General features: G+C 37.8%; 1 protein-coding gene and 1 non-coding gene across 11 annotated transcripts; both read right to left on the reverse strand.

The window, feature by feature from the left end:
* Nucleotides 1-6: 6 nt before the first annotated feature.
* On the reverse strand, nucleotides 7-12,319 carry LOC103382744 (estrogen receptor beta-like). 10 transcript variants are annotated; one of them, XM_017039441.2, is made up of 5 exons: nucleotides 12,227-12,318; nucleotides 11,132-11,588; nucleotides 2,779-2,838; nucleotides 2,314-2,699; nucleotides 7-1,327 (listed from the first exon to the last, which is right to left on the reverse strand). In XM_017039441.2, the coding sequence occupies exons 4-5, from the start codon at nucleotides 2,613-2,615 to the stop codon at nucleotides 862-864; spliced, it is 768 nt and encodes a 255-aa protein (XP_016894930.1). In that variant the 5' UTR covers nucleotides 2,616-2,699; nucleotides 2,779-2,838; nucleotides 11,132-11,588; nucleotides 12,227-12,318; the 3' UTR covers nucleotides 7-861. The 10 variants fall into 10 exon arrangements, with proteins under 10 accessions (XP_016894930.1, XP_024911852.1, XP_008313874.1 ...); XM_025056084.1 differs by lacking the exons at nucleotides 11,132-11,588; nucleotides 12,227-12,318 and adding exons at nucleotides 4,455-4,521; nucleotides 4,655-5,748; XM_008315652.3 differs by having other exon boundaries at nucleotides 2,314-2,838; nucleotides 12,227-12,319.
* A 7,586-nt stretch (nucleotides 12,320-19,905) lies between these two features.
* Nucleotides 19,906-19,978, reverse strand: trnaa-agc (transfer RNA alanine (anticodon AGC)). The gene has a single exon. It is a non-coding gene; the product is annotated as a tRNA-Ala (tRNA).
* Nucleotides 19,979-20,778: the final 800 nt, after the last annotated feature.

Consider the following 20,778-nt stretch of genomic DNA (forward strand, 5'->3'; position numbering starts at 1 on the left):
TGAGAAACTTTTATTATCGGAGATTTGGTCAGGAACTCATTGGTAAAGTGTTTTACTGTGATCAAAAGTTGGAATACCAAAAAAGTATATTTTTTTCTGAATTTTAACCACAAAAATGCACATAGCTAAGTCTTTTAAGACAAATTAGTGTATTTTTAGTCATTTTTGAGAAACTTTTTTTTTCCGGAGATTTGTTCGGGAACTTATTGGTATAGTATTTTATTGTGATGAAAAGATGGTGTACACCAAAGGAAGGGGTTGGGATGAACACGACAGAATGGACAAAAAATACACTCATTTGCCTCAAAATAAGCTTAATCAATTTTTACTGTTTAATTTCCAAAGAAAAGCCTTTGGTACATCAAGCTTTTATCACAGTAAATAATACAGGATAACAATTCCTGAACAAGTTTTCAGAAAAAAAAAAAAAAAAAAAAATTTAACCATGAAATTTATTTTTATTTTTTCTGAAAAAACAACCACTAATCAAAACACTATGCCAAAAAATTCTGAAAAGTCTTTGAAAATTATTCCAAAAATGTGTAAAATGTACAAATTTGCCAAAGTGTAGCCAAGTACTTTTTTTTTACTAATAAGGTTTAAAAAATATACTTCAACACCAACCAATGATCCAAAGTGACATACTATAATAATTTATAAAAAAATCATAAAAACTAATAAAAAATATAGTAATTTGCCTTTATTCAATTTTTTTGTTGCTAGCATGGTATATACCACCATGTATGTTTGTCATTCGTATTTATTTGGTGTCATATGTTGTCCATGTTTAGCTAAGGTGTTTAGCTAAGGTGTTTTCTACATATTTATGTTCCTTTTTCCTATTTGTTTTTGTTTTTTTCTTTAGTATCCTTTTTTGTTTGTTTCTCCTTGTTTCACCTTTTGCCACCATGTTAATACGACTTGCCTGGTTAAATAAAGAAGACATGTCGTAGCTATTTGGCTATATTTTAGTTCACATAGATATCTTTTGGCTACTGTGTGGATACAGTTTTGTCTTAAACATTTTTGGTAAATGACATTTTCTATACCAGACTCATTTACTTTTCTGCCACTTGGACATTTCAAGGGTGGGGTGTTTGCGTGTTTCCTATAAAAAACAGTCTGCCTACCTTGGATACTCCTCTTGAAGAAGGCCTTGCAGCCTTCGCAGGACCACACGCCATAGTGGTAACCAGAGGCATAGTCGTGACACACAGCACAGAAGTGCATGTCAGTTTTAACCAACATGGACGATGAGGAAGAGTTCACACCTTCTCCACCTTCTCCTAATCTTTTCCCCACCAGCTTGTTACAGCTGAGGATGGAACTGAAAAAAAAATACACTCAGAGAGGGAGAGAAAAAAGGAGGACAACTTGACATTTACAATGTTATCTCGTCATTCATCTGCCATTATTCTGCCAACGGCAGCAGTGTTCTTCAAGATGTCGCCAAAGTCCTGTTATTTTCAAATGGACTGTATCACAAATCACACAAATTGAAGGTCTAACGGCGATAATGTTGTCAATGTTCACTCTATCAGCTGGTAATAATAATAATAAACAGTTCAAACTGTTGTAAACGAACAGAACCAAGGTCATTTTGGAAATTTCTCTAATAAAAAAGAAAAAAAATTTAAATTAAAATTTTTGTTATTAGTACTTATATAAACTCTGTTTACTTTTACATGAGTTGCAGAAAACCAATTCTAGGTCACTTTCTAGTTGCCTTTTAAACTATTACTAGGTATTACTCATAGTAAATAATACAAACTATTATTGGTAAAATTACCTCTAGTACTTTAGTTTTGTCCATCGTTGGTCTAAAGTATTGTTTTGACATGTACTTAGTTATTTTTCTTTCCTACGACTACTACTAGCTTGACCATGATTTTTTTCAATGAGCAGTTAAAACAAGGCAAAGACAAAAAATTCTACAACTGTCGACAGCTCAACGGAAAAGTGTTTATTTTTTATTTTTAGGCCATTTATAGTGAGTTTCTGGCAAAGTTTGTTGCCTGTAGACTGACATTTTGAGGGCACTCTTTATCAAATTATTTTGTTTCAAAGAGTGTAAAAAAACTCAATATAAATACAGTAAGTGTTTCTTGACAAGTTGCTTAGTCAGACCACAGGCCTGACGAGGACCATCACTCATTTTAGTTGTTGTCCAAAATGTTGAGTGTGAAGGTTATAAGCTTCGGTATTTCCAGTTTCTCAGAATTTGAAGCTTTGTTTATCTAACTACTCTAGGTCACTTTACATGGATCAATGCATCATGCTGGTAGAAAAACCGGTCAGGACCATACACCCTACCTGCTGGGGTTGATGCTGTGGGCTTTAGGCTCCATCCACGAGCACCCGTGTGGACTGGGCTCATTATAGACGAGTGGCTGAGGGCAGCGTAGTGTCAGAGAAGATATGTTGGCGGGTCCATGTGGGGGCCAAAAAGCCGTAGGACTGAGGGGGCCACACACCGCTCCCTGGCTGTCAGTGACAGGTGGCCGACTGTAGCTCAGTACCGGTGGACCATAGAATGTCAGAGGTCCGTGTCCAAGGTTGTACTCATGACCACTGTCAGTGTACGGAGATGGGATGCAGACAGTGTGAGTATCCATGCCCAAAGGAGGACTGTAGACAGCTGGCAGCAAGATAGGGGAATTAGGTCTCTCTGAGGTTTTGCTGGAATCCACCTCCTGGAGCTGTAGCAGTGGGAGAGGGTTAGGGTCTAGGTCAGGAGAGGAGGCCATGTCTGCGTGTGTGTTTGTTTGTGGCACTGACGTTAAATGTTAAGCTGTAGCTACTTCTTCTTCTGTTCTACTGTTAAACAGAAGAAAGGTCCTGTACAAACGACAAAATAAACACAAATCAACACAAATGCTACTAAGACGGCAAAGCTAATGCTTTTACACAATCCTCAGGTTAGTAATGAGCAGTGGTGGAGTGGAAAAAATACCACTCCACCACTATAATACCAGTATAAAGATAATGTTAGCAAGGACTCAAGGTTCTTTATTGTCATTACAACACGTTAGACATGGGATGAACAAAATTAGTTTCCCTGGTCCCGGATCAAGCCCAAAGTTACAGAGAAGGAAGAGTTCAAAGAAAGAAAGTGTAAATTGTGCGTAGAACAAAAACAACAACATTGTGCACAAAACAACAAGAGCAAAACCTGGATTGAAAAATTGCCAGCAAAGTTCCTGTAGACTGATATGTAGCCTGAGCAGGTAAGTATAGGTTCAACAGATTTAAATGAACGCAGCAATAGTTAAAAGTTAATGGAGAACAATATTATAAATAACCTTTTGCAGCTATCAAGACACTATTAGCTATGTAGCTAGCTGAAGAAATTTCCCATATATATTCAAAGATAAGCAAACATGCAGCTGAACTACACTGCCTGGCCAAAAAAAAAGTCGCCACCAAAAAAAGGGTCATACACTCTAATATTTCGTTGGACCGCCTTTAGCTTTGATTACAGCACGCATTCGCTGTGGCATTGTTTCGATAAGTTTCTGCAATGTCACAAGATTTATTTCCATCCAGTGTTGCATTAATTTTTCACCATTCATACTGGCTGAAGGTTAGCACAAACGGCTAATACCAAAAGATACCTAAAGGTTAGCAAACAGCTAAACAAATGTAACCAACAACCATTTTCTATAGAAAGATCAGTGTAACCTGTAGGTCCAGATCTTGTCAATTCAAGTCTTCTGTTTGACCTTAAATCAAGCTTCACTACGTGGTTCTGCCTTCATTTAGTCTAGACTGTATTAGAGTGTCCGGCAGGTTTATCTGTTGTGACTTAATGTGAGTTAACACCAGTGCTGTTAGCAACATCCAAGGACACTTATGAAACCACAACACACACCACACACTGCACAACTACATGGTGAAGGAGAGATGTATTGATTTACCATTAGAAATAACAAAGATCTGTCCGATGACTGATGTTCGCTTATTTATACTACTATACTACTTTCCTTCTGTAAAATTAATTTATGTCCTCTGCAGACAGATGCTCTATGGAAACCTAAACACAATTCACAGTATGTTTAAAAAGGTCTACAGAGGTTGTAGGTCAGTTGGTACTGGGCTGTGATAAAATAATAAATTGGTTTAATTTTATTGATTTTCAAAAGGTAATTTTTTTTCCCCCATTTATAATAAGCCAATTTTCAATCCAAAAAAAAGTTGATTGACAGCATATAGGTTAAATAACATTTTTTAACCTATATTTATCTGTGGATTTTTTCATCTTATCGTTCTTAGTGCGTTTTACGGTTTGCAATTTATAAAAAAGAAAAATGAACACATTAAAGTCTCATAAAACAATTTGGCATTAGATGCTCAATAAACAAATTAACATGTACAAAATAAGTGGCTTCTCTTTCTGTCATAGGCCGCGGCGGTCAGGGTGCGAGATCGTTTTGGACATGTTTGGGTTGGTCTACCTGGTTGCTCTTTCTTCTCGCAAGATCTCGCTGGTCTGAGAATGAAGAGTTCGTAAAAGGTCAGTTGCTGTGAGGTGAGGGCAGGAGACACAGGACAAACATCAATCAGGTCAGTCGCATCATCGATCAATGCCGCAGTGTCACAAAGGTCGGGTCATGTTGTCCTTTTTTAAAACAAGTTCCAAGATTTGTGTTCTCACCGCTACGCTTTAATCTGTACCGACTCCAACGTCAAACAGACTGAAGGGAAAACATCCACTATGTTTTTAGGTCATGGTTCAGATCAGCTGCTTGTTCCTGACCCTGCAGTCTTTTTCTGGCTGCTGGTACAATTCCTGGCATTTGTTTGATACGTGTTGACACAAAAATACAACAGTTTATAATGTAAACTCAAGTAAAATGGATAACGTTTAAATTTCTATTTTATGGTTGTTGATCATCACAACGAGACTTCAACAGTATGACCAACTCAACAGACTGTCAGTTGTTTGATCAGGGCAATCACACTAATGGGATTAACACACCACACACACACACACACACACACACACACACACACACACACAAAATCCTATCGCCTTGTGCTAACCTTTTATGGGTATGATAATTTAAGCAGATAAACTGACAAAAACAGGATTTCTACACTTGGACATCTTTGATGTCTTATGTAAAATACACAATTTCATGATTTCGTCACATGTTCAAAAAACCAAGGCCTTCATCTTGCTAACTTGTAGCTACCTGTGGCTAATATGTAGCTATATTTATCTTGACTTAGTCTTTTATGAGATTGTTTTGGCTCGTTTTTAACATTTTCTACGGCATATTATCTATTACCTACTGGTTATGTTTATTGGTTCTTCTTGACTTTAATTTTAGGAAAACTTTGCACAATCCCTTATTAATAAGAAATAGAGTTACATTTTACAGTTCAAGAGGCAAATAAGATTATGTCAGTGGTATGGGGGAAAAAAAAGATAAAGTCTATTACTAGACAGGTTTTAATTAAACGATTGGACCAAACTCTAGCAGTACTGGAATGTGTCAGCCGTTTTAGTTATATGTATGTAAAACAACAAAACCAATACAAGACAAGTGTAGTAAAATAAAGAAAGTTGCTGCCTACACTCTGGACTGACATTTCTCACGTGAATCCTTTTTAAAAATTTAGAAAATTAAATACATTTTTAATGAATCACCATCTTTCAGCTTCGCCTAGAAAAAGCTTTGACATTAAACACTGGTTTAAGAAAAAGCAACAATGACAGCAGGAGAAAAATGATTCTTTTAACATTTCACTTACTCTGTGAGGCTCAGCAGTGGCTCTACTTTTCCCGACACGCAGATTTATTATAAGATAGTTTAGTCGGAGTGTGTGTGTATGTGTGGTTTGAGCTTTGGACACTCTGGTGATCATGGCACAGGTCCATGTTTAACCAGACAGGTGCATAAGAGGTCAAAGGACAGAGCGTCTGATTGTAACGTTGTCAGTTTCATTCATTTATTAAAGAAAGATTAAATATTTTAATCAACTCAAAGAACAAGAACTTTAGTTCCAAAGGTTCAATAGATGCCATAATAACTAACTTAAGGTGACTCTCATGGGAGCGGTGGAATTTGATCAAACCACCTGATGACAGTGCTACAGACACCCAATGGTTGTGCCTAAACCAAATCAAGGTTACTCTACAACTACCTGACTTCCACTAATACCCTCTGATGCCAATGTCAGAAAACATCCAATAGTGGCGCTAAAGTCACCCATTACACCATTCCAGATTCACTTGTGGTTTTGGAAAAACAAGAAATTCAGGCCAACTACACTAGCACGCAGCATGATCGCTCAAAGGTTGGTGAGGCACCCGAAAACACACACACACACGGACACACACAAAGATATTAAGATGGGTGCAGTTTAAGCTAAGCTACCTAAACGTTATTGTCTTGATGCAAGTCCTTTTTAATCAAGATGATCTTTTTTCTGGTTTCACCAAAACCGGTATCTTCAGTTAAGGCAATCATGATCAAAGTTCCACCATAAGACATGACTCATCCATGAACGATCAGGGTGTAAACCTCAGGACAGAGTTCAACACTGCTGCCAGATGACATCACCAAGTCAAACGGTAGGCCTGCCAATTCTTGGCAGACGTCTTAGAGACGCCTTCAGGCTGAAATATCTGACCATAAAAACCAGGCCACAAGACCAAATCTCAAACAAAGGGAGAGAGCTACAAAACAATGTGGAAACACCGTGAAAAACTTCACAGATGATGGACAGACAGGTGGACAGTGGAGAAGACTGATGTTGGTGGTTAGAAAGATGAAAGAGCAGACACACTGATGGTGGCTGAGGATACACTGGTGGACATTAAGACGATCTACTTAGGGGTGTTGCAGGACTGGACTGGACAGACCTTCAGTTTAGCCTTGAGTGCTGCCTTAAAAAACTAAATAACATCCCAAAAATAGAGTGGCAATGAAAATCATAGAAACAGCTGAGTAGCTGAGTGGCTGCCACAGCTGTGTCAATTTTTAGTTTTTTGATCATATGAAACTGTAGGCTCTTCAGAACAACAATGGACAAATACTGACCCCGAGTTATTAAATACTCCTTAATAGAATATTGGCAGTAATACTTTTATAAGAGGTAACTGAGGAGAATAACGTACAACAAGGATTTGTTTTCCCCCAAAAGGAATGTTAGTCGAGACATGAAATCTCAAAAATATGACCCCTGAACCAGAAGAGATGAGATTGAAGTCTGAGAGTTCCCAGAAACACAAACAGACTCTACAATAAACCAACTACACATTCATTCTCTGGACAAAGAGATGCAAACATTAGGAATGAGGTTCTAAAAAAATACCAGGTAAGAATGACAGAACTCCACCAGACTTAAGGGAGGACGGGAAGGTACTATACATAGGTATTCCATATCCACCATGCCTGAGGAACAAAGACAAACGTAGAAAAGAGAGATAATATGCCAATTTAGGCTAATGTGTTACTAAATACAGGGGGAGGATTTGAGAGAAATCATGGTGAAAAAGTGAATGAAAGCCAAAATAAAAAAAACCTTATAAAATATCATATATATATATATACACATGTCCCTCGCTTGGTTATTTTACCCATTTTTAAATAATATTAAATGTTTTCTTTAAAAAAAAATAATATGATCAATGCATTGTTTATATCTATGTTTTTGATTTTTGATCTTAATTTAATTAATAAATACCAATTTCTGAGGAGATTAAACAAAATTAATTGTTTTTTTAGTTATGTTTAATATAATATACATATACAATTAAAATAATACTGGTGTTATTGTAAAGGTCATATATAATTGACCATTAAAATAACTTTAAAAATAAATCATTTTAATTGATATAAACGCTCAAATGATAGTTGAAGTTACTCAGCAGCAGACACAAAGAATAACCATAAAATTCAGACTCAGCTCATCCTCCCTGTGAGCCTTTAGAAAAGGAAATAGAATGAGGAGGAGGAGCAGGAGGAGTAGTAAAAGAAAGGAGAACTCAGTTAAAGATGTTGGTGTGTCAGGAGGATGAGGGAGCAGCAGCTCCAGATTACAGCAGGTGACAGGCTGATTACAGTGTGGAGGATTTAAAGTCATTTCAACTGTCGCCTGTCACTGTTTCAACTTCCTCTCACCTGCTGCACAACCGAACTAACTTTAAAAAAATCATAATATGTCTTTTCAGAAGTTGTCATATTCTCCTGTTCAGCCTCAGAGACTTTAGTGCAGACAGACTGATACGTTATCATTAACTTAAATGATGACAACAACAGGGTGGGTTTTAGCTGGATCTTAGTTGAACAATCGCTGACATTTAGACATGAAGCTAATTTTACTTCAACTCAACTTTACTACAAAATCTCAGCTGACACACACTGTTAACAGAAAAGAGTGTTCAGATACCACTTCACAAAAGACACCTTTGAAAAGAATCAGCACCTGTGATCCTTCACCTATACAGTAGATTAAACTTCACCACCGAGGAGCCTTGTGACTGGAACTGAAGCCTAAAAAAGTGTTTCTCTACAACACCAAAGTCCATGAAAAAAAATCAGTGATTTTAGCTCACAGACCAAAGTCCATGAAGAAAATCTGTGATTTTAGCTCACAGACCAAAGTATAAAGATAAAATCAGTAATAAGAAAACTCTTTCTCACCATGGTTTTATCAAAGCTCACATCAGGGAGTAAAAAACCCCAAAGCCACATTCCATCACTGTTCCACAAACTTTCTTGCACACCAAAGTCAATCAAAGCATCCTGTTTGTCTTCTTCTGGCTGACGACAAACTTTGGTTGTAATACTGCCACCTACAGGCTGAAGTGTGTGGCTCCGGTGTTACCAATGAGCCTGGAAGTAGGAAACTGAAAAATAAGCGATTAAATGTGTGTTTTGTTTGGTTTTTGAACACCTTATTTGGTTTATTTACTCATTTAAATTAATATGTTAATGTCCCTGCCATTAATTGGACCGTTCAATTATAAATGTCTTTATGATGAACATAGTTTTGCTTTGTGTATGTTGTTAGACCACAGTGGCTAAAGTATATTATTATATTATAAATTAAATTAAAATCACATTTGTTGAATGTGCTCAGAGTATCAGGAGTACTGAGAAGGCAGATGTTACCTCCCTTTGCCTCCCTCAACTGTACCTTTGCTTCTGAAAGTGTTCTATTACAGTACAACATCACCAGGTCACTGAGACATGACGGAAAGAAAGGATAAAGAAGATCTGGCCTCCCCAGCTTCACACAGACCAGCAGGACTGAAACCAAACCATGTTCACTGGCTGATCCAGGGGAACGTTTCCAACTTGACTGTGATTTATGGAAGTCCAGGGATTTGTCGTGAGCTGACAGTCGTGACAGTCCAAAATATTTCTTTTTTGTTTTAACTGTTATTTCAAACGGTAACCCTCCTCTTTTTGATGCAAAAGAACCACAGACGTAGCTAGTACTGGTTATGGTGGCAGCTCTGGTGAAGAAGGTTGTAAAAGTAGAGAAACTGTTGAACATTGTGACCTTGGAGAAGTTTCGGCGCCGGCCGGCGGAATTCTTTTAAGCGTGGGTGAAACCAGGAGAACGGAAAAAGACTCGGCTGATTATTTATGGTTAATGTCAAGACTTCCCTTAAAACACACACACACGTGCACACACACACATACACTGGTCACTCCTACACTTCAGTTGTTCCTCTGCAGTGAAAAATAACTGTGAGCCCTGAGAGTTAATAAACTGATATCAGTCACAGTTTTTGTGATTATGTCTGAGTTCCTTAAACATTTTTGGTCATATTTTTTTAAATCTAAAAGGAGTGTTTGTTTTTTCTAATCTAAATCTGTGTCTGTGTCTGGGGCAATTTTTTCGGATATTCCATGTTGTTTTATTAGGGACAACGGTTAGCTGTGCAGGCTATCATTTATATTTTAACCACGTGCTGCCAACTTCTACCGCTTTTGTTTGGCTTGTTTTGGTTAAATAATTTGTGGCAGTTTCTACACCAAAGTTTAGTTTGAAATGTGGTTTTACCTGTAAATAGACCTGGTTTTATTTTATTTATTTATTTTTTACTAAAACTTTTTTACTAAAGCTGACAGGACTAGTTTTTATGTAGATTTTGGCTCATTTTTACTTGTAAACGGGGTGTTTTTTTTAAGGACAAACTCATTTAGATCTACAAAAGTCAAGTTGTAAAAACTGTTTAGATACACGTTATATGCTTGAGCGCTAACACTTCACAGGACCAATCACATAGAAGCACAAAATCAGCTTAATCTCTGTTCTACTGCTCCAGAGTTTATCCTTTAACACAGCAGACACTTGAACCGCCAACAGTACAATCATCTGGTTTCCCTCTAAATATTCACATATGGTTCAAATCTCATCAGTCTGCTGTTCCGCCTCCATTAAAGAAGAGCATCCTGCTAAAAACACCATGGTAGCTCATGAAGATGATTTGTTGTGAGCCCCCCCTTCTAGAAGAGGCATCAACAACAATTAATTATTCATGCTTTGTTTTTTTACATTGACAGCTCAGACAGATTTGGGATCATCAGTCTTGGATCTAAATTCAATCCAAGAAAGATTTTTTTTAGAAAGGGCTGCAGTGGATAAGTGACCAGACAACACACACATGATAAAAGCCTACTGCTTTTTACTGCATGTGATTGTGACCCTTTCAGTACAGATCTGTCTCTGGAGCCAATTTGTGTTCAGTGATGTCTCAAAAATTTCATGGGGCAAAACATTTTCTGCATTTTTACGTTCAAGATAAACCTGAAACCTGAAAAAAAATAATATTCTGAACCTTTTTGTTAAATTTATGATAAAATGACAACTAATATTCTGAACCTTTTTTGTTAAATTTATGATAAAATGACAACAAGGACAGAAATTAATTCAATTGATAATAACTCAACTGTAAAGATCCAGATTGCATGCAATCTACTAACGGTCCGCATACCCCTAATTGAGAAACACTGACTTCGCCCACGAACATAGACAGGGTCACTCAGGAGTGTAGACCAGCTGAGTTTGGAGATTTGGTTAAAGGAGTGCAGAGTGAGACAGATTTGAACACACACTGAAGACACTGGATTTTCGACACCCGGTTGTGCACAGATACGGTTCTTACCTGCGTTGAAATGATCTGATCTCACGTGCACCTGTTTCACTACTCAACTTCTCGCTGCTCGTGTTGCGACCACAACAAACTCCTGCGGGCGCTTCTCCTCCGCCTTCTTCTTTTCGCCGTTTCTTTCCAACTGATAACAAAAATACGAAAGTTAAATTAGTTGACTGGTGTCTCTGTGCTTTTACAGCAGCTGCTGTAGAAACCGATCGGAGATCAGCTGAAGAAGAAGCCCCGTGACAAAAGTGCACACGAGTTTAAATACAAGTGAAGAGCAGGCAGGTGGCGCAGTTGCTTCTGTAATTATTGTTGTTGTTTATGTGGGACTGCCTTCATCTCCGTCTCGTCCTCAAGTCTGTCCACTGGCTTTCTTCTGTCATTCTGTTTTCCCTTTACCTCCGCTCCGTGTCATTCTGAAGGCGTGCTCTGCTGTGAGGCGTCATTGTGACGTACGGTGGCCCTGAAGGTCAAAACCCATCAACATTTAACGAAACACAATGACAGTAGAGGAAACAACGACATTAGAGAAAACACAACCACATTTCACGAAACATAACATTTCAGAAAATTACAGGAAGGGTAGGGACAAGATGCTTGATTCTAATCCGGAAGAACCTGACAGTCCAACGTCATTTGCCGTTTCTAATTAGCTGTGTCCACTGATCCCACACTCAGTGAATAAGATGTGTCTCTGACTGTTCTGAGTGTGTTATACTATGTCATACAGCACACTTACTTATCTATGAAGTCATTAATGAAATAACTTTACTCCCCCCAGGGGAGAAGGGGGGCTGTAGTGCTCAACATACCACAGCCTTGCCTGGCTGGGTTTTAAACCAGCAACTCTCTGATCACAGGCCTGATTCTTTGACCACTAGATCCCAGCCTGCACTCACTCACCCATCACTCTCTTTCCATTTCCCTATCTATTCAAATACAAAAACATGTTTTGATTCTTAGATTCTATCTCTGCCTGCTTCAATTATCATCTGGTAATTCTATTTGCTATGTTATTATCCAAAACACACACACACTCTCTCCCTCCCTCCCTCTCTCTCTCTCTCTCTCTCTCGTTGTAGAGAATTACATGATACCAACCTGAGGATATTGCCTTGAAAAGAATTCCTATCCTATCCAGTGAGGGAGGAACTGTGTGTTCCCCCTGCCCACTTCTCTCTTTTCCTTGCTTCCTCCCTCCCTCTCTGTATGTGTGTGTGTGTCCTCTGCTCTCCTTTAACCTTTAGTCCAGAAAAGAAACAGGAGGCAGAAAGTGAGCGAGAGAGGAGAGGAGAGGAGAGGAGAGAGAAGAGTTGGGTAAAGTTTTCAACGAGCAATAATCGTGCCTCGGATAAATCTCATAAACGACGATACTGCCATGAGAGAGAGAGAGAGAGAGAGAGAGAGAGAGAGCACTGAAATGCTGTACACTTTAAGCAACATTATCCAAACCACACAAACCACACATTCTCTCTCATCAAAAACCATAGTAAGAATATTAGTAATAGTCAGTCACCAGCGTCGTGCTACTGCACATGTTATCGCTGACATGATAGCTTGTGGTGAACCTGAACCTTGTCAATAAATGAAAATAGCACGTTAGATAGACGGACACTTTTTTTGAGCAAAACTACCTTTAAAAACAGCAACTTTAGCTGTGCCTCTGTGTCTGCACAGGCACAGGCGGTTTCTGTCTCTGTCCAGTCCATAATTGATCTAGTTTCTACCTCCACTTATTTTGTCCATAACAGCTAAGCGGCGGTCAGAAGAAGAGACGGAGGTTCAGACTGTGAACATTTACTGCAGTAATTGAGTGAATATTCTCCCATATCTGCTCTGCAGGAGCTGAATCACAGCTGCAGGTCAGCAGAGCTGATGGACGATTAACTTCAATAAAGGTCTGTCTCCTGACGGAGCAGAGCTCAGGTTTACATCCACAGACCAATCATCTGAGCAGAGCTGGAGGGCAGTGATCAGGTTTATTATGAACTATCACTGATCACTGAACAGTTATGGCTAAGATTTGACATGTTTAACAAAACTGACAGATGGGGGCAGCGTTCTGAGTCATGTGGTGTCTGGACAGGTCAAGACTACTGCCCCATGCACAGTTCTGCCTTCGTTTCTGGTCAGGAAGTATGGGTCATTTTATCTTATAATTACTATTTTTGCAGTGAACTTCTTTCAATATAGGTCGGCCTTGATTTCAGTGGTGCACAGGTTCAAATCCCCTCACTCCCAGTCGCTTGCAGCACTGAATACTGTAGAAAAAGTGCAGAGTGAATAATTTGGTTGCATATGCTGATTCTTCTTCTAACAATTCCTCCACTTCTAGCTACGCTCTTGCTCACTTTGAGTCATAATTTACTTACTTGGAGTTTAATATCTAGCAGTGCGTGGACTAACTCTTAGCATATTTTTGCAACTCTTAGTCATTCGTGTCAGTGTGTCAAGAAACCTTTTCCAGAAATAAAGTTAAAATGATGTCACCTCCTTCCCGGTGCAAATGTTTCCTCACAGTTTCTCTGACCTTCAGCCAGCTTTTATTTGTGGATGCGGAGAAAGGACCAGTGTGGGAGTGAAGAGGAGGAGAAGGAAAACCAGGAGAGGGATTAGGAGGACAGGTTACCTTGAACTCTGGTAGATTCAGTCCTGCAGAAACTCTTCCCTTGTCTGGGAAATGTGAGGGTTTTTTTCTCTTTTTTTTTTTCTTGTCCTGAATTCTCTGGCAGGACAGCATCTGATCTGTGACAGTGAATCCTCCTGACGGCAGTTTTTCAGCAGAACCTCCCTCTTCCAACAGGACTTGGGCTCTGGGACAGAAAAGACATGTTAGACATATACAGTCAGGACACACTTTTCACTCCTTGTCTTTTTTCACTGTCCTAAAATATCAGAGATGTGATACAATGTTGCATCTGGGGTTTCTGGGCCACACAGGCCTGGAGTAAAACTCCTCCAGGCCTGGAAAAGTTCAGGGATTTAACTGCTGACAGTTTCAGACAAAAAACAAAAAAAACAAAAGAGTGAAAAAAATCCTAATCTCATTATGTTCTGGAGCCGCTTGTTTCTGATCCACAGCTGGACACAAACTCTCTCTCTCTCTCTGTCTGCATTTTTTTGTAAAGCACTTTTCCGAAATCTCCAGCAAATTTTAATGTATTTTGTGCTCATCATTATTGTAATGTTTCTGGAAAAGCCAGAAAATATCTAGAAGTGCTTTTGGCTGCCTTTAAAGTCAGTTCCCCCCCAAAATATGCAGAATATATGATATTTTCTATTTAAACTTTTTTATTAGCTATAGCCGTATCTGCTAACTTAGATGTGTTGCCACTGTACACGGCTGATTTACAGTTGTTTTACTATACTTACTGACTAACATTGAGGTATTTCTGCTCATTTAGTTTTCATTCCTTTAATCCATTGCCATTTTTGTGTCATTTTTTTTTACCAACATTTAATTAACATTTAGCCATTTTGCTACCGTTTTGACTCATTTTTAGCTTTTGTGCAAGTTTCACTTGCTTTTTATATATAGTTTCAGTACTTGGCTAACCTTCAGTTATTTTATTTCAGCCTATATTTACAGGTAGCTGTATTTGCTAATTTTTTCATACTTTAAACTATTCTTTATTTCCATACTTTATTTCAATAATCTTACATCTCATGTGTGTTCTATGGCGATGCGTGCTAATCGTGCTGCTAACAGAAGTCATGATGATACTACAACAGGAAGTTTCTGTTAACTTTAAGAACTCAGTTCAAGAAAAGAGAAAGAAAATTTGAACAATAATCTTGATCAAACAGAAGTGTCGCTGCAACTTTTCTTCTCTGGGCTGATCTTCAGCAGTGGAGTCATGAACTTTTTTTGGAGGGAGGACATTTTTCAGATGGCTTATCTACCTCATCTTCCACAGCTCAACTCTGCAAACCATTTAGTCTCATTAATTCCAGGGCTGATACAGTAAACAGCGTTTTATTACAGTGCAGAGCAGTAACCCGAGAGCAGTGTTTGCTCACTTTAATCAACGCTCTCCTAAAATCCAGAGGGCTTTAACACAGAGAAGGGAGCGAAAGAGAAGTGACGGCTGAATATTCATGTGAGCCAGACGAGTCGTCTCCTCCTCCCAGGTCTAATTCCCTAATCTGACTCTGCCTTTGTCTCTGATTCTACTGTCAGACGGAAAGCACAGCTTCAAACCATACTTTTAATATTCACATCTTTTCTTTCTGCCCTTCTCAACCTCAGCGCTGAGAGCTGACAGAGTCTTTAGTGCAGCAGCCTCCTCATATCTGATCCTGCCTGAGTCTACAGTACCTCCAGCACATGATCATCACTTTAGTTCAGGGTTTAACGATGTTAATAACAGGAACGAGTTTACTGAATGTTAACCCGGCCGCACCGAGGTTTATGGAGAAACTCTCTCACTCTGCCGCACCGAGGTTTATGGAGAAACTCTTTTGTTTTGTTACCTCCTGGTGTCCCTTTATGTACCGGTATTAAATAAAATATAGAATTTCAAATTTGATTATTATTATCATGTATTATTATCTTTATAGGCAGTGGCTAACGTGTGATTTAAAATGAATGATTTTCTTAATTGACTTTGTTATATGCAAGAAAAACTTGATTTGACTTTTTTGCCTTTATATGTTTGGAATATAAAGACTGAGTTTATGAAAATAATCAAACTAATTTGATTATTTTCATCAAAGTGAAAATAATCAAATTAGTTGAAACAGGCATTTCAAGTTCGACTGAAAAGTTTGAATTCTTTTTTTAACAACACCCTTATTTTTTTTTTACTCTCTTTTAACAAAATAACCCTCATCAGTGTGAACTGACAGAGTCTTTAGTGCAGCAGGCGTCTCTCCGCCTCACCTTAAAAACCAATGACACTATTCAGCCATGAGCTTTTCTTCTCTGTCGGCTCTGCTCCCTGTCTGACAAAGGAACAGGAGGAGGTTCATACAAGTTTGGTGAGAGGAAGAAGTAGATTCAGGGAAAAGATGTTTCCAAGTCCTTGTCCCCATCTCTCCCTCTCTCTTCCTCACTCTCATTTTCACTCCTTGTCTTGTTTTTCTCCTACTTTTCCCTCGTCATTATTCTCTCGCGGCACAAAAGACACCTTTTACTGTCCAGGTGTGATGGGAAAATTGAAAATCCAGAGTGAAATTAGAGGAAATGCGTGTCTGAGAGAGGATGAGGCGCACTGATCAGAGATGTAGTCTGTCTGTCTCCGACCTCATGATATCTAACTGGACCAGAGTTAGTCCAAAGTGACAAAAATGGACAAATTTTGTCTGTTTCTATGATCTCAGCGGAGCGTTAGCTTAATGTAAGTGATATAGGCCACAAGTCTTTTGTCAAACCAAGCTGAAAAAATTAAACTAATATTTTGGACTAGCAAGTGAAAGCAGTGAAACAGTGGTGCACAGTAATGAAGTAAATGTACTTTTACTTTTAATACTTAAGTATAAATGAAGGCAAATACTCTTATACTTCTATTCAGTTGGAAATTTGAAGTGAATACTTTTACTGGAGTAATATTCTACATATGCCAGCTATACCTTCACTCAAGTACATAGTTAGTGTACTTTGTCCACCACTGAATGCTAACCATTAATAATACACAAAACAAGCTAACCATTAAATTAGCTACATCGTTGCCTAATTAGTTAGAAATAACCAATTAAAGACATTTGCTCGGTTACATTTAGCCAAATTTTAATTAAGCACCATTAGTCATAGCTTTAAAATAATTTTAAAAAATAAATAGTATGTGTCACGCTAAAAAAAGTAATAACAAAAGCTCCAAAGAAGCTAAAGGCTTGAAACTGATCAAAGAAATGTCTGTCAAAAAAAAAAACCCAAAATGCTAATTATTTACAAACAAATGTGCTAAGGATAATACAGCAAAGTACTTAGAATTGGCTGAAAAATGACACAAATTAATGCAGTGAAAGCAAAGAAATTGGTCAAAAAATTAAACACCAACTATTAATTAAAACACAGAACCTGATGGAAAAATAACATTTAAACTTTTTTTACTTGGTAAAAAAAACTGAAACTTAATTTCTACCTGCAAACTTTTAGTTCAACTCTGAACTTTTTTCAGAAGTCCTTCTGTTGTTTTTCACTCAGAAAAACCTTCTTAAAATAATAATTTAAAAAATCACAGCTTTTTAAGGAGACAAACTGGACATAAAAATGAGTGAAGAGGCTGAAGAGAGATAAATGATGGTGAATGAGAGGAAGAGTCTGACATGTTAATGACGCGCCTCTTCACTGAGCCCAGTCTCTTCTCCCTCCAACATTGTTCACTTCTCTGCTTTTTGACATGACAAACACTGATGCTTCACGACAGGCACAGACAAGAATCTTTAGAACAGACATTTAAACTCAGTGGTGGTGTCTCGGGGACAGCCCAGCGTCCCCTAAGTTGTCCTTAAAACAATGTCCTGACATCACATTTTCATTGACTAAACTGACCAAAACCTCATCAACTATTTGACTGTCCCGTTCAGAGTCAGCTGTTGACTCTGAACTGATGACAGTCTGATGAGATGTCGTTCTCCCAGCTTCCTATAGCAGTGGAGCTCATTAAAATCTGTTCAACGCCACTGCATCATTTCTTTTCTCTGCACTAGACAACTTTTGGATATACCCTGATGATATTGACCATTTCCATTGGTATATTTGAACCAGAGAGCAGATATAATGACTCTAGTAATATAATGATCCTCTTTTGTTTGACTAGATGTTTGTTCGTTTTTATCACGGATCACTCTTATGAGGTAGAGCAGTTAAATAGCTGGGCCTGGAATCAGAGTCATCTGTTCCAGACACCAACAGCCACCATTATCATTGGCTGCAGCCTCTTCTTCATCTCTAATGCACAATGTCTTGTTCCCCTCCTGTTCCTTCTCTTCTTCACTGCTTCATCCTTAACATTTGTGTTTTCAGGGGTCTTTGAGTTCCTGACTATTTCCTGACTCCCACCACAACTGCCTTGTTCTTGGAATCTGCTCAGAATCAAATGTTCCCAGAATCAGACCAGACAATCTTTACCTATCAGAAAAATTCACCTGCTCCCTCCAGCCTGCTGCTGCTGCAGGATTGATGCTCATGTCAACAATGTTGAAGATTAACCACAAAAAAAGTTTAACTGTTAACCAGGTTAACTAAGTTTAACTGTGACCTGATGAAAGAGAAGCTGTCTTTTGAAAAAAAAGAGAGCTATTAAACACAAAACACCAGTGAGTTTATCACCTTTTCAAAAGAGCCAGCCACTGTAACATTTGTCTGTTTGAGACTAAATTATCTCCACGATACCTTTGTCACGTATCTTACTACTCCACTGACTCTTTCTAACAGTAAAAGGAACTTTTGTATCATCTCCTGTGGTCACTGAGCTCATTCAGAACATACGTAAAAAATAAAAACAGCAATAATTTTAAAAAAGTACTGGAAAAACAACTGATGTGTATATACATAATAAAATACACAACAAATATATACACGATAAAACTGATGTCTCCTAGAGTCAGAGATGGTTTACAACATATCTTTGTGAGCTACTCATCTTAGAGAACCAAAGTCCACAGAGAAAATCCGTGATTTTGGTGCTGAGGGAGCAATTCGTTTAGTGCTGCCTCCTGTAGTCAACTTTTGTAACTGACGAACGTGTAAAGTCAAATAAAGAACTCGAACTTCCTGAAGGGGGCAGCAGTGGATCAAAGAGCGATTTGTGCAAGATATTCAATGTAATGTTGTGTTTGTTATGAAGAAGTTTTCTGAGAGTTTAAATCGCTGAATCACTGATGACACATAAACCTAAACATGTAAACATGACTTTGAATCTAATATAGTCGGTGTTAATCCCACATTAATGAAGAGTATTAAACTAAACTCCATCAAACAGTCTCATCAAAAGTCAGATTTGATCCTTAAATCAAATTTAACCTTCAGACTGTGGGTTTAATTAAAAAATGCTGACACCTGACTTAAACCAAACACAGTCAAACTGCTTGGCTTCATTTGGAATGGAACTTTTTAATAAAACAAAAATAAAACTGTATTTGAGCGGCTGCTGCAGTGGGATTTTCACACGAGAAACTCATTAAAACTTGTCACATCAGGCTGATGTTTCTACGGTAAAACAAAGATTAAATTAAAGGGTGGTGAGAAATAAAAAACAAAGCAAATGTGGGTGTATTTATAGCAGGTTACCATTGTTTTTTCAAATCATTTTAGTGGAACTGAGATGTTGGCTGAAACTGCCGTTTCTAAGCTTGAGATAAATAAACTAAATCTAAGACAAATGATTCAAAATCAGTCATGTTTACCACTCGATTCTGTATGCTAAAGTGTAAACGGTGTTCAATGGCCTTTTCAAAGATATAAACAAAGTTTAGTTAACACTCACTCTCCCGTCCCAAATCCCACAGCACCCTCCTGTGGTGACTTTGAGGTAAACATTACCGTCAAAGCTCATTAAAAAACAGAGCAACAAAGTTGTGTGTGCTTGTGCACAATTGCAGTATTTGTACTGAGAATGAAAAAAAATCAATCAATAAACCACATAGATATTAATAAAAAAGAAAAACAATTGTTTGTTTTGACATTACTTCCAATCAGAAATTCAGATGTTTATTCTCATTGACTCATTAGGTTAGTGGAACACGGCTAATTATATTGTTAAGCTCAGGGTCGAACCTTATTGAACCGGCAGTGGGGAAATAATAAGAATAACAATTTATTTTGGGAAAAGTGTACCTGGAGAATGCGGGCATCGATCCCGCTACCTCTCGCATGCTAAGCGAGCGCTCTACCATTTGAGCTAATTCCCCTTCTGACCAGTCCATATTTATAATGCGTAGTGACACAAATACAGTAGTATTGAACACCTTGGTCATAGAACAACACATTTGAACTCAGTGGTGGAGACAGCAGCTAAAATCACAGTATTTCTCTATGGAATTTGGTGTGAGGACCTGAATAGTTTACCAACTCTACAAAACCCACGTTTCATGGCCAGGATTATTACGTTCAAATGTGCATACTGTATCTACAGTGCCTTATCAACTATGTCATGGTGTTATTATTCAAATATTATTTGAATTTTATTTTAATATTTTAATTTTTTGTCTAATTAATTTTGTTTGACTGGCACGTTTGTTATTAGTGAAGAAATGTCGGTGCAAAAATATATTACCGATTTTATTTTCAACTGTAGAAATTTTTCTTCTTCCCTGAACCCATGATTTTCAATTACTTTATATTCCTGAAAGAATTAGAACGTCAATGTGATGACCAGATTCCTCCACTAGAGAGCAGTCTCATCTCATATACGTATATCAAACTCACTGTTCTACAAAGTTATGTGAAAAAGTCACTGGACATTCACTATAATCTAATGTAATATTATATATTATCGTACAGTGATGAGGCTCATAGTCATATAGTATATATATATGTACATTTATACATACATGTATACAGTATATGAATACTGTATACATGTATAAACATTAGTAAATATGATCATGACAGTACGTATGAATCCATTTTGTCCTATTACAGAGTTTGGGGTAAATTCTTAGGGGAGCCCTTCATCACCTGCTAAATATTAACAAAAATATAAATATCC

The sequence above is a fragment of the Cynoglossus semilaevis genome, chromosome 1 (genome assembly GCF_000523025.1).
Source record: "Cynoglossus semilaevis isolate Cse_v1.0 chromosome 1, Cse_v1.0, whole genome shotgun sequence".
In the NCBI taxonomy this organism is placed as follows: Eukaryota; Metazoa; Chordata; class Actinopteri; order Pleuronectiformes; family Cynoglossidae; genus Cynoglossus; species Cynoglossus semilaevis.